At 38.6% G+C, this 16,510-nt stretch overlaps 1 protein-coding gene across 3 annotated transcripts in view; it reads left to right on the forward strand.

The window, feature by feature from the left end:
• ADGRL2 (adhesion G protein-coupled receptor L2) overlaps nt 1-16,510 on the forward strand; it is a 153,958-nt gene that overhangs the window by 94,058 nt on the left and 43,390 nt on the right. For 2 of the 3 annotated variants that reach the window (XM_026037991.1, XM_026037992.1), the window contains exons 4-5: nt 8,682-8,791; nt 14,519-15,319. In XM_026037991.1, coding sequence (XP_025893776.1) covers nt 8,682-8,791; nt 14,519-15,319 — 911 coding nt within the window. Of the gene's footprint in view, nt 1-8,681; nt 8,792-13,564; nt 13,580-14,518; nt 15,320-16,510 lie in introns of all 3 variants that reach the window. The other variant, XM_026037993.1, reaches the window with a different exon arrangement.

Below are 16,510 nucleotides of genomic sequence, written 5' to 3' on the forward strand. Positions count from 1 at the left end.
TATTATGGCATATCTTTTATATGGCCTGATAACAAGTTTCTTACTAATTTAATTTAAGTGGGGCATCCCATAGCGATTTCCCATTTCCCTTGTTAAAAATGTGATTGTTTCTCTATGCATACTGCAATAGGTGGACATTTTTATAAATAATTGCTCCTAATGGATACAGTTTGTAATATATTTTTTTAATTGTGCAAGGGGAATGCCTGGGTTTCACTTTGGGGCTCCCCTCGTTTGAAGTTAATGCTCATTTTGCCATTGTAGGGGAAAGCTAAAGGACCCCATGAAATCATAAGTTTCAGCCAGTTCTGTAAATTAGTAAGTCTTACTTTCCCATTAAAGCTAAGCTACATTTATGTCGAATGTGCATTTATGCAAACAGGAGAGCTGTGCTAAATTAATAAGGCCCATAGTACGTCAAGCCCAGTTTGCATTAACCTGACCTGAAGGTCCAGTAAAAGTGCAGGCAGTAAAAGTGTATCAAGGCTTCTAAAAATACCCTAAGCTGCTGTAACAAATCACTGCTATCTTTTAAAATGCCTTATTTTAGTAATTTAAGTGGGTGATTTTTCAAATGTATTTAAGATCTGTGCAAATTAATGCGAAGGATAAAACTACGCATGTTTTCAATATTGTAATTTATAGTTCAACTTACTCCTCATAGCATCATGACCAGAAGCACTATTAAGTTACACAACTTCTGGCTACATTACAAAAGTGCTTAAATGGCAAGGCACGGATAAAAAAGAGCTAGTGTTACAAGACTGAGTATGAAAGTTTTTGCTGGTATCCTCTCCACCYGGGAGCCTGATGTTAGGCCTAGGCCCTGGATGTTGGGCTTTAGGACTTGCAGGAGGACTTCCTGMGCGTTCTGGTTTTGTGGGCGCCCACGAGCGTTGGTGTCGTGCGCGTTGGTGTAGCCACCCTGCCATCCGTCCCTCGCGCACACAGGGCCAGCGGCCTGGGGAGCTGCTCCCCTGCTCCGTGCTGCGCTACAGAGGTTTTCATTCATAAAGGGTTTTTTTTGGCTTTTGGGCTTTTTTGGCTTTTTTGGGGGGGGCTTTGGGCTGTTTATTTTGTCTAAATGGAGTAACGTTTATTTGAGTCTTTTGAGCTCTTTCAGTAGTGCAGATCTGTTCAGGGTACGCTGTGCACTAAGATGTATCCTGCCTTTACTCCTGGGCTGTGTTGTGCTTGCAAATAAATACCTACATAAATAGTACGACACGACTGTGAATGTGGCTTGATTTCCGTTCCTTCTTCATCAGGCAGGTTGCATCAGGAAGGTTTTCTCTCTAAAACATTTTCTCTTGCATGTGTCATGCTGATACAAGTTTGAGGTTTTGCATGCACCTGACAAAAGTTAACTTTATTAGGAGACTGTTATGTTTATTTGCACAGCACTTGCATTTTTTGGTTACCTAGTTTTCTTGTATGTGCTTTATAATCAGCTCCTCAAAGACTCTGCTAGTTGTAATAGGAAAGATGGGACCATAAAAGCCCAGGGAGAGTAATCAAGGGAAGGTGCAAGTTACCTGCTCTACTGGAATCCACAGGCAATTTACCTTTCTCTTTTTCCTTTTTCTATTTTATCTGATGCATTTGTTAGGTTATTGGTAGTTCCATAATAATAGCATTTACACCAACCAAGTACTGAAACAGAAATAATTGTGAAAAGGGGGAAAAAAAAAAAAGCATCTCTGATAGCGTGAAWGTGAGTAAGTGGGAAGATCCCTCATTTTAATGGTGACTGCTTTGAACCTGCAGAACATGAATACTAAAATGCAAATGGGTCATAACTAAATGCATTAAAATTGTAAGAAGAGGTTGAAAGCAAGAAATACTCCGTTAAATTACTTTGCCATACAAGTCTGATATATATTCATTGATATTGAATCAGATTGGATAATGCCAAGGAAGGGCCTGTGGGAACTGTACATTTTCTGTTGTGTTTTATGGTATATTTTGGGTTTTCATCTTTAATGTTGTCTGCTCTTAGATTTCCACAGGATTACAGCATTAAAAAAAATCATGATTGCATGTTATTGGATATTTATTRGGGCAAACAGAAACAGAGCTCTGGTGCTACCTTCTATTATATTAATTACCCACTATTTAGCTCCCTAATGTCATGTTTACTCAGTAATTAGGAAGATTCAACAAATCATCAATATTATATTTGAAAACAAAATAGGAACATTTTTTTCTCACATTTTTTTTCCCCCAAATAGCTTTATTTTGAAGCCGCCAGGGTTACTGCTATAGTGGTTGTCTTGCAAAATATAGGAAAATCCGAGACTGGAGAGTGAGTTTTCACATTTCCAATTTGTAGCATGCCTTAATACATTAGGAACCAGAGGAAGATCTCAACTGTCAAAACACAATTCTTATAGCCAAAACCGTATATGTGYCTGTCTCCTGTTTTTAACTCAGTTCATTAAAACTACCTTCAAAGCATCTTTGCTCTAAGTAAAATTATTGTTATTTGTATGTATTTCAATGCATTTTTCCTTCTTATTTTTCATTTTCTTCTCTTTTTCTCATTCACAAAAATAATTTTAGGGGTTCTGATTAAAGAATTTTTTTTWWAAATGTTAATCTTACACACACACAAAAAAAATCAAATTACCCAGTATGGCATTCAGATTTTTTAAGAAGCCGATTGCAGCATTACATGTCTGTGGTTGAGAAAGCCTGGCTCGGGATGGATATGCACATTTCTCTTCCCGAGTGCATGTGGCTGTAGCGCTGCTGTAGCAAGCTGGGTGTTGCAGGGATGGCTGGCAATACTGCACCAAAATTGGGCTTCAAAGGAAAGGCCTGAGTTTTTAGCAGTCCAWTTTTTCTCAGGCTCCATTTCCTGACTGATTAGGTTCCATTTCTGGTGTGTAAYGTGGTATTTGTTGTCAGGTGATGCTAATTGAAACTCAGATTTTAAATACATTCCTTTAAATATGAACGTACATGCAGGTGTATTTATATACCTATAAAATAAAATCCCKGTTCTCTGGCTATTTTATGTCTGGGTTTTGTGCATATTTTCTGCAGACCAAATTAATAAAATATAGTATTTAAGTAATATTTGACATTTTCATACATATTAACTTTGAGTTTATTAACAGCAGTGGAAGCCTAGTGCATATGCATACAAAAGGAGAAGCACCTCTCTCATGGCAGTTTTAGGCTATTAGAAATACATATGTAAAGCCAGCCGTTTATTCTGGGTAAAGAGGTTCAGGAATTTTTCAATTTAGAATAAGCTGCTGTTAAAAGTCAGTGCACAGAGCATAGTCATTCCGCATTCCCATCCCCTACTCTGACTGCAACTCACAGAGGGTGAAATAAGGAACAACAAGACCATATGGAATATGTGGTGCTACGACTCATAGTTTACGTGCTGCAAGTAGTGTTTAARCAGGTTGCTGCAGGCAAGATGCAGGAGCATGTCATCGTGCTAGCTTTTAAGTATTTAATCAATATGCTGAAAGAGAAATATTGTCAAAGCTGACCTGAAAGTTTCAAAACATTTCAAAATAGATTTTTGAAGTGTATTAACATTTTTATTAAAAATAAATGGTGCTTTTGCTATGTTATTTACTACCTTATTTTTTGCCCTTTTAAATTTGAAGTACATAAAACTGTTTTCTATGTCTTGATAGTCCTTGCCAAGTCTACCTTTCTGAATGAGATGCTGTGTTCACAGAAAGCCCCAATCCGGGGAATAGCGAAGTTATTTTGCTAGCTGGTTTCTAAGCCCATATCCTTCACAAATGGTGCTGTTTCTTTTGTGTTACTATATTTGTCGAAAGCTACCCATGTGAAACAAAAGCAGTAGAAGGATAAACTGTGAAGTGGGCATGATTAACGTGTCTTAGCTGTGCAAAAYCACCAGGAAGTGTTGTAAGAGAACTATATGCATCTCTATGTACCTTACCTGAGTTACCCATAAAGATGATCTGTTCCCCCAGTCACTGTTTGACACACCCGGCACTAATATCTTTCTAGGATTTGCTTTTCAGCTTTCAGTACTTCAACTTTCTGGTCCAGTCGTGATACACTGAGCATTTCATTTTAATGCTGGAGTGTTTGTTCAAGTCCGTAGATTTTGCATTTTTAATCTTCCTTAGAACAGTGGTGAATAATGGCCCTTGGCAGGAGATAATGAAATTTTCTTAATTTATATTTTCAAGCAGAAGCTTCAATTGAAAATGGCATCCTGTGGCCTGGAGACATAGCTCTAGTGCAAGTTTCAGGGGAGCTGTAATAATAATGCAGTGCCAGCGGTGACGGGGAATGATAGGACAGTGAAGAAGTAATTTAAGAAAGAAAAGAGAATGTACCAAAGCTTTATTGTAGCATATCTAATGATCTGCTGAAGATTCCCAATAGCTTTTGGAGCATGACAGGAGAAACTAATGTTATCTTGCCAAAACAGAAGCCCCTGCTTAATCAGCAGAACAAGGTTATTGATTAAAACACCTCACACAATAGATCGCACGTGGAATCTCATCTCCATACATTGCACGTGGGAAAGTGCAATAATGGGCGTACGATAATAAAAAAATAAATAAAAAATAAAAAATAAAAAATAAAAAATAAAAAATAAAAAATAAAAAATAAAAGCCAAAGCAATTTGTTGGGAATTGTACCAGTGGAGATTAGAGCTGGAATGCAAACAAATGATTGTGGGAAGTGCAGCTGCCCTTACGGCGGCGCGGAGCGGGAGCGGAGCGGGAGCGCCGGGGAGGTGGATGCGGCGGCGCCCGCTCGCAGCGCCGCAGGCTGCGGGAGGCTTCGCCGCTCGTTTTGTTCTGCGCTAATCCAGTGTGTGAAAGGACCTTTCCTCATTTGCACGGCCTCCTTCCCGAGGTGAAAGGAGTTCAGGCGTTGTACTGTAACTGTTAATTAAACACTCCATTTGATTTTTAGATTACTAGATTTGAAGCGATGCATTTGCATTATGAAAATGTAACCTTTCTTCATTCATGCTAAGCTACTGAAGAAATGAGCGCTCGAGTACGCAGTTAGTGCTTGCGTTTTGTGAGACAGCAGTGGTGCTCGTCCCTTCCCCTCTGCAAAACTCCGACTGCTGTTAGCCCAGCAGCCTGGGTTATCCGTGTGCAGCAGTTAGTCTTTTCCTRGGAAAAGCTTCAATTTTAGTTCATTTACTACAATTTATGAAACAACTCCTAGTGAGTTTGTACAGTTTGTCACAGATGAGGTTTATTTCATAAATCTCAATTTCCTGGAAACTAAAGCTGGTACAGGCTGTGCCTTTAATAGGAATAATTTTGGGTAGATGTACCAGACTAGCAGTATGTTGTGTAAAGAGAATAAAGCTTAAAGTGAATGTGGGACTTCAAGCTAATTGGCAGTTCATTTTTTTTTCTCTGGTGATKTCTAGGTCAAATTTTCTAATTGCCAAGAATTTTATTTCTGTGATAAACTTATTTTGGAGAATCCCATGAAATAACCATTTTCAGCAAAGGCTTGCACATTCCTGGGAGGACTGGGAAATGGGGCGTGAGGGATTGAGTTGCTCAGGTTGTAACAGTATAATGCGATTCTTATTGGACATAGTGGTTCAAAACTGACAATTTCTCGGAATTATGAAGTTCTGCTATAGCAGTGATGAGGTGCCTTTGATATGCTGTAGCCTTACACGGTAATCTACTGTTGTGTGCAGTTTCATAGAAGGTGGAGTATCTTTTGTCCAGTGTACCAGATTTCGGTGTTTCTTATCTTAAAGATTAACTGAGACCTTTTCCTGTCAGTAAAATGGTCTTTGCAGCCAGCAGCRGAACTGTGTGCCAATAACTAATACAAAAGTTATCACGCCTGGTTTTACAGAGAGAGGAAAAAAAAAGAAAAAAAAAGGAAGAAAAAAGCAGTAGTGCTGCAGACTGAAGACTTCCATTTATCTGGAGAACAAGTCATAGTAGAGTAAATTCCCCAAGTTGCTTCTCTCTCAACTACCTCTGCCAAATCCACTTCAACTCCGTCTCCTCGCAGACTAATGCATTGCAGTTGACAGCTGCTCTAGTTGCTATCGTTTTTGTGAATTTTCCCCAGAATTGGAGTATGATCACTAGCTAGGTAACAAATAGTTGTCTGAATGTGGATTTTTTTTTGCGTATGARTATCTTAAACAAGCTTCTTTAATTTGAAGTTTTAAAAATGCATGAAAATCAGAACGTTGTAAGAAAATTATACAGGTTTTGTAAAATGCAGCTAGTGATGCATTCTTAAATGTGAACCAGTGATGTGAATGTGAAAAACTAGAACTTAAAGCTCAAATCCTTGATTCACTTGTCCACATAGGTACATTTCCTGGGGACAGGGGGGTACTTTGTTGCTCTGCTCTGCTGCAGCAGCATCAGCCCCGTTTTGTGCGACTGGGGCTTCTTGCCTTTTGGCCACAGGTGAGCAAAGGTGGGTGCATGCACAGTAGGGCATTTCTTGCATAGAAAAGCACTCCAAAGATTTTAGAAAGTCAACTATTTTTTGTAAATGTTTTCTAATGTCTTCAGTTGGACAATGGAGAACAATTATCAGCTGCCCTTTCCATCTAACTTAGCATCAAGTTCTTCTCAATCTTCTGACCAGTGGCAACATTATGTGTTTTTCATGGGAGGAAAATAAAAGACATAGAGGRCAAGAATTTGACACAGGGGAACAAGAGTTTGTCGTTTCCATAAAGTTTACAAATACTGCTGCTAGAGCTTTTTTTTTTTTTTTTCCAGTTTTTTTTTCCAGGGCTAGATATGACCTTCATCAATTTCATTCTCAAGCAATTCCTCTCAATACATATCCATTTTATTTTGTAACAAATCAATATTTCTCTCTTAATTGCCACTCATTCAAGTGTAAAATGAAATTTTCATACAGTTTAAAGCTGTAGAAACCATTATACTGAATGATACACTATGCAGAGTGCTGCTGTAGGAATGATTTTTGCTTCAACATGAAGTTTGCACTGAAGAAACAAAAAGAAACTTAAAGAAACTAGTATATATTAGTATCTATAAACTATATATACAGGCACTAGTATAATCATTTAAAAATATATAAATATATATTTTAAAAGTTACATATATATGCTTAAACATAAACTATATATAGAATACTATAAATATATGTGATGTAATATACACAAATTATTACAAACTGTATAATATACTACATAGGCTGTTGCTCTGGATGATCCTGTCATCCCGARTGGCTGGGCAGTCCCTGTGTGAGCTGTATGAGAAACCAGCCTGTGCCCTCCAGAAGATCCTTCATCCCAAGCAGCTCCCCATCCCTCCCGGGTGTGCAAAAATTCCTGATTTTCCCCAGTTGATTTTGCAGTTATTAGACTTCTGAGACTAAAAGTGAGATAACTAGACTTAAAAAAAAAAAAAAAAAAAAAGTAGGAAAAAAAGTCAGAATCTTGTTTTGTTCCTGTATTTGCTTAGCCACAGTATTCCTAGTTCTGTGCTACTTCTGTTAGAATATTAAAAAGGAAGTAATTTGTCTCAATTGTCCACGCTCCACCTTTCACGAGGCAGCATGAACTGTTCCCGTACCTGTTTGCAATGTACAACTGAGGAAACACACTGATACAAGACAGATTATTTTGGCTTGGGCCATGGCATTCAGAGTGTGGGAAGCAGCAGGGCAGGAGAGGTGGGAGTCAGAGGCGAGGCTATTACTTAACTTGAGACTGGAATTATTCAGTTTACTGACAAACAAAACTCACCCTTGAGAAGATCAGTCAAGCTCCTTTTCTTTTAGTCACCCAACTCCCTGACCTTTCTTTTTTTTCCCGACTTCCTTCTGTCTGTTTTTTCTAAATAGCGTTTTGACTATTTCTTCACAGTTAGGTGGTAGTTTTTGCCTTTTTAAAATCCACTGAAATAATTTTTGTTCTAAAAAACTGAGAGGTAACCTAAAATTAAAAAAAYTAAAAAAAATTAAAGGCTGTGAAATTCAGTAGTCTCCAGTGTTTTATATATAAAGTCATATTTATCAAAATGCATTTTTATTTGTCAAATATATATGTTTCAGTATTTAACCTAAACTATATTTCAATTAATTTTATTGCAATTTTTCTTTTTAACTGTTTTTCTTATGTCTTCAGAAGGTCATTCTTTCCCTCTTCCTGTAACCTAGCCAAGGAAACTTAGAGTATACCAGTTGCTCCTAAAGTAATTAAAGTGGAAATGTTAATGYTCTTTATCTACAGTAATTCTTCCAACTAAAATTATAGCTTCTTAGAGTGAGAGGAGAAAGCTGTCTGAGATGTAAAGCCATTCAGCAGAATGTATATCTCTAAAGAACTAAGGAATTGCTCACTTCTGTCATTGCACATTACTCAGAACTGAAACCTTGCACCTTTTTTTGTCTTGCATCATCTTTGACATTTGCTTTAGTTCTGTTGATATTTGGGAACTGCTGTCGCTATCRGTGAGAATGAGTGACATGGATTCCCAAATTTAGGAATATAACGTTTGAACAGATACTACCCCAAAGCCTTATTTATGGACTTTGCCTGATCAAGTATTAATTAACTTCRTTGTCGTACAGGCTGAACTGCCCAAGCGTGAAAAGAGCTAGCACTGTATTTGCCACTTTAGTATTAACTTGCAAATTAAAATGTGATTTTAAATTAATTAGCCTGCTTTCTTTTCACATTTCAGATGCAACAACCGAACACAATGTATAGTAGTTACTGGGTCAGATGTGTTTCCTGATCCTTGTCCCGGGACGTACAAATACCTAGAAGTTCAGTATGAATGTGTTCCTTACAGTAAGTATAAGCTCTTTATTCTTGCTCACTTCCTCTGGCCGTCACAATTGCAGCGGGAGCGCTATTATTACATGGAAAAGGAGCATATGTTTCTGGCCCCCCCCGACCATTATGCATGCAGAGCACTTGCCGACGAGGGCCTCCAATTAGCTTCCCCACGTGTGGAAGGAAGCCACGGGGCGATGCTGGCCAAGTGTCTGTCTGTGTTCTTAAGTGTTTGGCTTTTAAGGCTACTGTTTTTCCAGAAAACAAACTCGAATTAGCTATTCAGTAGGCCAGCTAGAAATTTGTACTTTTGCCCAATGCCAGTTGCTGACAAATTGGTTTGGCTCATGGATTTCTAAAGAAGGAATTGACTTCAATTTTAATCATGATCTGCATGAAAGGCTACCTGCTGCTGTGGCTGCTTTTGGTGCCCAGCAAGACCAACCACGGACAYGCCAAGGTGAATGTCTCCCTTGGAATATTTTGTAAGGCCACTTTGTGCTTCTGGGGCACATTCACTGGTGAGCACTGATCCATGGGGAATTATGCAGCAGCACGCTGCTAACATCCCTTTCTTGAAGACATTAGGAAGAGAATAAGAACGAAGAGAGTTCACTTTTACTGTGAACAGAAAATGTGAATTGTGCCTTGAAATCAACTGCCAAAACAGATCTTTTTATTGCAAACAGAGTAAATACTGAAATCAATATTGAGCGCAAAAAAAAAAAAAAAAGAAGTGCTATTTCAGCAGTTTTGTACAGCATTCTTTCTAATGCCAGAATTCACTAGTTTTGGACATACTTCTTATTTCCTTGCAGTAATTAATATTTTTCCATTGTCATGTGTGCATGCTTATAAACGTTCTGCAGAATCAACACTTCTAACTGGTTTTGCTTCTTCGTAAGGTCATTCTTTGCAGTGACTTCTCCCTTGTCCTGTAGTCCAACAGAGAAATAGCTGTGTTGGCAGTGGAGCTTGAGCAGTGCACTGATTGTTCCCATAAGTTGCTATTGAGTGTGAATTTCTTGATCTGCAGTAATGCTTAACCAAAGTTGCATTTTCTATTGGTACAGGAAACAACCAACTCTGAGATGCAAAAACACTGTGGTGACAGTCTATATCCATAAAGGAAGGGAATGAGTTCTGGCATAAGCAAAGCCATGTCAAAACTGTCTATATTGGTTAATGCACACAATTTTAAAGTTCAAGCTTCTTAAATGAGAATGTACTGTTTCACCACACTGGATATTCACTGATGTTAAAGGCCAAACACAGATCATCCTTTTTTCTTCATTTCTGCTGTGTCATTGTGAAATGGATGCTTTCTGATTATTTTTTTTTTTTTTTTTCTGTACCATTTGTAGGATTGGAAGCCTACTGCATACAATGATCCCTAGTGCCATTCCTCCTGTGTGTAGTATTGGTGGCTTGTTACAACCGTTCTTCCTTGCCACTTTTGAGGAGTGATGTCTTACCCCAATCTAACCAAAATTATTGTGTTCCACAAAATAACTTTTGCTTTAGCATTATTTTTGTTCCCAAATTCTCAGAAAGAGGGCAGTGCATCTGGTTCCAAACCATGATATCAGTCAAATGACAAGAGGTTACGTTTCCAGTTCCAGTAGTAGCTAGTCCATAGAGAGAAAGTGTAATGCAAATAATGTTTAAATATAATTTTTTTATGTTGTTTTAGGAAAAACAAGTGTGGATATATTCTACTGATTGGGTATTCCTTTCTACGGGCTTCTTTTCTTTTCCAGTTTTCGGAAGTTTAGTGCCACAGCGCGGCCTGCCCTGTACTCTAACATGTAGTTATTCTACCTTTTGAATATTCCTTTTTATTTATTGACAATTGCATTGTTGTGCCTGTGTGATTATATAATTCTGTGTCTATCATAACTCGGGATTCTGGATACTTTTTGTCTTTTAAGGTCTAAATTGGGAGTTTGTGAACTGCAGTTTGTACAGTGATGACACTGTGTCTAATTCCAAATTTTTAAAAGGAATCTTCTGTCATTGCCAGCAATCATCAAAAAAAGCTGGCAGCTATAAAAGATGAGCTTTGAAGTTCGATTTCAATGCACGCTGTGCCTCAGTAGCCCTTTGGCTCTGGACTTTCTTCCCTGTCCCCCAAAGCCCATCCTTGCACTTCTCCAAGTCTCTAGTTTACTGCCTGATCAGTTCCAGATCCCAAGTCTAATGTTTCCCCCTACATTCCGCTTCCTGTGCTCCATTTCCAGGCATATGGAAGGGCTGAAATCCTTAGGCTTGAAAACAGAGCTGCTGCAGCATCAGAGTCTGGTCAGGAAGGCGGATGGGCTTTCGTGGGCCTCGGAGAGGAGGTCTTCCGTGCTCACAAGACTTTGAAACTGAACACGGAAGTTTTTATTTTTCTGAGCTTCATCTTTGGTTATTGCAGGACTACAAAACRTACTGCCTCTCACTACAACACCTTTCTGTCCACAAGAGTTTACAAGTAGCTCTAGTACCRGTTCTTGTAATAAAAATTGGGAGCTTTTCTACATTGCGGCTGGTGTGTCACCCTTGTACAAAATGCAGTTTATGAACTTGTCTATGTCTTGTTGGCCTCCAGAAATGCATAGCTGCCTTGCTGATCACACATGTCAATTGGGCTTCCTCTGGGTTCTGTGTTCATCACCCTCATAACAGAAGGCTTAGTAAAAAGCTTCCTCTGTTTGCATCTTAAAGTGTAGGTCTGTGGTGGGCATTTTTCTAATCTTCTGTAGTTGAAAAAAAAATCTGTTGAGATATTCAGTTGGATCTCCAACAAAAGTACAATCCTAAACAAATTTAATAGCCTCTGCTTTGTCCTAAAATTAGAATGTTATTGATTAAATTACAGAGAAATTGAGAGTCCYGTACTTGACATTTCTCTCAATTATGCTGCACAATGTACATTGACACTTTGACTGAATGAGAGAAGTCAGCTCTTTTATTAATAAGAGCATCAAAAGTACCATTTTATACATTGGTGCATTTTTATTTTAAGCCCTTTTTGAACTCAGGAATTCAATAGAAAACATTTTAAAGTGTTTCATTCTCTCTCTATGTATTGATTGGGCTTCGCGGCATTTGTTTATTTCAGTAAGCCCATCTGTCCCTGAAAACTGTGCAGCTTTACACAAATGCACTCAGAGCAGGCATGCCACTAATGATTTCAGTTATCCCCGTCTTTTTTCCCACTGTCCTATTACTGATTCAAAGCAGGTACAATATCAATATTGCTCTTTGGCGAGAAATAAGCTCATGCATAATAGTTCACTGACAGAATCATCTGAAAGTCATTAACACTGAATTGTGAAAACCCAGGAATCCGCCGAGGACTGCATTTTCTGTTTACTCAGATAACTCAAGAATTACAAATTGCAAAAAAAAAAAAAAAAAAAAGAATGTTTCCCAAAAATATATAAATGAACAAAGGCTAGGAAAACTGCTGCTCATTTTGGCATTATTAAGCACCTCTCTTCCCTCTCCCTCCCATAAAAGTTTGAGAGTTGTTTTCTAAAGAAACACTAGATTAGCTCAGCCAATACTATCCTCACAAAATCACATGTAATTTTGTTAAATGAGGCTGAAAATCCCAAACTTCTTATGGAACATACAAATACATTTTTCTGGATAATACCATAATACTGAAGATATAATAGCTGTGCCGATAGTTTTGCTACACTTCCCTGGTATCAGCAGATACTGTTACAAAGATTGGTACAACTGTCATTTTCCAGGTCATTTTGTGAAACTAAGGGAACATACTTCAAAGGCTACTGAGTATGTGAAATAGGGKTTTTTTTTGCAAATAATTATTGGAAAGCTATTTACCAGCTAGACTTAAACTCGAAGTCTTCCCATAATTGTTCCTTAAAAATTCCTTGGGAAATAATTGCTGTAACAATAACTTTGTTAATCGAGTTTGTTTTATGATTTTCCATGCATGGTGGTGGGCTGGGTATTTGTTTTGAACACACAGTATGMCTGTCCTTGTGAACTAGCTTGCTGTTTCGGGCTTAATCAGTGATGCTGGAGAATATCTAAATGAACTAAATGTAATTTTTTCTTCTCTCTTCTTCTTGCTTACTGTGCTTTTACTTCCTCCTTCTAGATGTTTTTGTGTGTTTCTCCTAGTCTAATTTTGCAGTTATAGACTAAGAAGTGACAAAATTCTCAAGATTAACATTCAGGAAAACAAATAAATTAAAACCTAAGGAGAGCTAAAGCCTGCAAGCTACTTTCTTTACAAGAAAGAAGAGCAGAGGAATGATTGGGAAAAGACAGGGGGGAGGTTTCCAGAGCACACATACATACCTGTATGATTAATATACTGTATTTCAGATTGATAGCTACATAGTTAAAATACTATGCATATGTGCATTAGCACATATATATTATCTTAATGTGCCATTCTTCTAAAAATCGACCTGATAGCATAATGCTTTGGGTTTCAGAAGAAGAAGAGTATGTATACCATGCATTAGTAAAGTCATTCATTATTTATTCAGGTTCACTAAGTGAAACTACATGCCAACATATCTGTATTGCCTCCTTAATCTACTGAAATGATTGATCCATGTTCCCTTATGTAACCTGAGAATCTCTCTCCTGCTAGGTTTTCCTGTTGTCTGTTTCTCTTTATCCAATATAGTGCAGTTCTTATTCTCCCTATATTTAGCGTCTGTTACTAATTTAATCTTTAGATTAATAGTCAATTTATGTTAATCTTCTTTCTTTTTTCCTTGCACTTTTTTATTTTTCTTCCGATGCTTAAAATAGAAGTGGAGCAAAAAGGTAAATAACGTATACAGTCCAAACCCCAGCTCCTTGTTATGTGCCTTATGGATGTTAACCTCTTCCCTTCCCCTCCCCACAACACTCTGATATTATGATAATCAGCAGGATCTCATAAGTACACCTCATAAAGAAGTCGACTGTTTGCAATAAAGTGACTTGGCTGCTTAAAGTAGGTGGCGGGGGATAGTGTCTGAAAGACTTGGGCTGGAGGGATGACTCCCTTGCTTTTTTCTCTCCCTCTCTCTTTGTCTTTCTTTCCCTCTCTTTCTCTCACCCTTGGGTAACTTCTTGTTAATAAAGTGTCATCTTGCCTGGCTTCCAGAACCCTCTCCATAGCATGCCATGGTTACAGGGTTTCCTGGTCTGTTTCATTCATTGCTTTGGTTGTGTTTTGTTTTCTCGGCTCCTAATTGCTTTCTCAATATACCTGATGATTTGTTTTGTTTCTTTATTTCTAAGCGAGGCACCTCCTTTTTCAGCCTCCCCACTTCTTAAAGTTCTAAACAAGTCGAAGTGATTTTTTTTCGGACTGAAATGACCTAGCGCACTGCTGCACACCAGTTAAAAGCTCTGGAGCGATAATGCGTATTCATTAAAAGTCTTAAGATGAAAATGCAAGAGTAGCTCTACATTTTCAGCTGTTTGTGTATGCCATTGAGCCTTGGTCTGTACTAGTGAAAACAGTTCCTGTCCACTTCCCATACTGGTACAGCAAGAACATGGTAACTTTAAGAAAAGTGGATGATAAAGGGTGATAACTGCATTAATTCTAAAACTAGGTATAATCCAGTGACAATTCAATTGATTTTTTTTCTTCCTGACACAGTCATTATAATTTACCTAGCTTTTTTTTTTTTTTCTTTTTTCTTTTGTTTTGATTACAAGACTGTTGTAATTTGACATAATTCTTGTCTTACTTCTCTCTGTGACTGTTAGTTTTTGTTTGCCCGGGGACGTTGAAAGCAATTGTGGACTCACCGTATTTATATGAAGCTGAACAAAAAGCAGGTGCTTGGTGCAAAGATCCTCTCCAGGCTGCAGATAAAATATACTTCATGCCGTGGACTCCATACCGCACCGATACCTTGATAGAATACGCTTCCCTAGAGGACTTCCAAAATGGGCGTCAGCAGACAACATACAAACTTCCAAACCGAGTGGATGGTACTGGGTTTGTCGTGTATGACGGTGCTGTCTTTTTTAACAAAGAAAGAACGAGGAACATAGTAAAATTTGACTTGAGGACTAGAATTAAGAGCGGAGAGGCCATTATCAATTACGCTAATTACCATGACACTTCTCCATACCGATGGGGAGGGAAGACTGACATTGACTTGGCCGTGGATGAAAACGGCTTGTGGGTGATTTATGCCACGGAGCAGAACAACGGGATGATCGTGATTAGCCAGCTGAACCCCTACACCCTGCGCTTTGAAGCCACATGGGAAACCACGTACGACAAGCGGGCAGCATCAAACGCTTTTATGATATGTGGGGTCCTCTACGTCGTGCGGTCGGTTTACCAAGACAACGAGAGTGAAACAGGCAGGAACGCCATCGACTACATCTACAACACCAGGCTGAGCAGGGGCGAGCACGTCGATGTTCCCTTCCCCAACCAGTACCAGTACATTGCCGCGGTGGATTACAACCCCCGAGATAACCAGCTGTACGTGTGGAATAACAATTTCATCCTGCGGTATTCTTTGGAGTTTGGCCCTCCTGATCCTGCCCAAGGTAAGAGGTTGGGTTTTCTTAGAGGTGATCTCACCATGCTCTTGCTCAGGTGCCTGTGCCAAGATGTCCCTGGCCTTAGACTTGGCTTTTGGATGAAGGGCCAAGATTGTTTCTCAGCATGATGCTGGGCAGCGTGGTGTTACACTGGTGCTAGGCAAATTTACAGAACTTGTGAAGAAAGAGAAAATTATTTGGTTTACAAGCTTGTACTTTTTCCTTCTCTTACATAGAAGTATARTATATGTGTGTTTGAGAATGGCTTGAGGCATTGTTTACTTTAAACTAATGATCAGGTTAGCATTCTAGCTGAAGAAACTTGTAGTTCTTTCACACAGAGAGGGAAACTTGCTTGTGTTGGTGCTCAGTTACCTGCCTGTGGAACTGAAGGTAGCGTTCGTGCAGACCTCGCAGCTTCTTGGCACCTCCAGTTGAGTGGTATGTGCTGGGAAGTCCCAGAGGAGGTGTATGGGTGTAATGGGCAGTATCAAACCACAGATACTATTTTTCTCCAGCCTTATTTTCACAATTTCTAATGTCTAGTTAGACAAGATTATCTGGCATCTTTCTAGCAGTTTTCTTGGTAAGTCCAGTTCATTGGAAGTCAGAACTTCAGTTCTGACTTTCAGTTCTGACTTCCAATGAACAGTCAGAACAACTACCTAAAAGACTAACCCCAACTGCCAAAAATGGAAAAACTCAGGCTTTTAGGACCCCCAAATCCCTAAAGTAATGTCATAAGGAAGCATAGCCAGATCATAGCACCTAAGGTAGAAAGTAAATTTTAAAAGAAATACTCTGTGACAGAAGAGGATGCATGAAAAAAAAAAAAGAGAATTTTGATTAGCTGCTTTAGTAACGAAGGTAATATTTCACTTCTCCTAACTAATTGGTATACATGTTTAACAGACCTTTTTTCTACTTCAAAAAGGTAGTAATAATAGCTTCTTAACATGAAAGGTAGCTATCCTGCTTCAGCTAAGCTGCTTCATGCAGAGCAGTATGAACTATGTAATGATATCAGTATATTCTGCTATAGCTGTTGCTAGACACAGAAGTCTATAGAATATGCTAGAACAAGGCAGGTTTAAACTAAATGTCAGTGTTTTCCAGAGCCAGGTGTCTGTACAGTGGTAGGCATTGGTACTGCTGGTCCAAACATGGCCTTGAAAGCCACCTGGCCAGTCTTTTGGC

The sequence above is a fragment of the Nothoprocta perdicaria genome, unplaced genomic scaffold (assembly GCF_003342845.1).
Source record: "Nothoprocta perdicaria isolate Ctin4 unplaced genomic scaffold, notPer1 scaffold_20, whole genome shotgun sequence".
In the NCBI taxonomy this organism is placed as follows: Eukaryota; Metazoa; Chordata; class Aves; order Tinamiformes; family Tinamidae; genus Nothoprocta; species Nothoprocta perdicaria.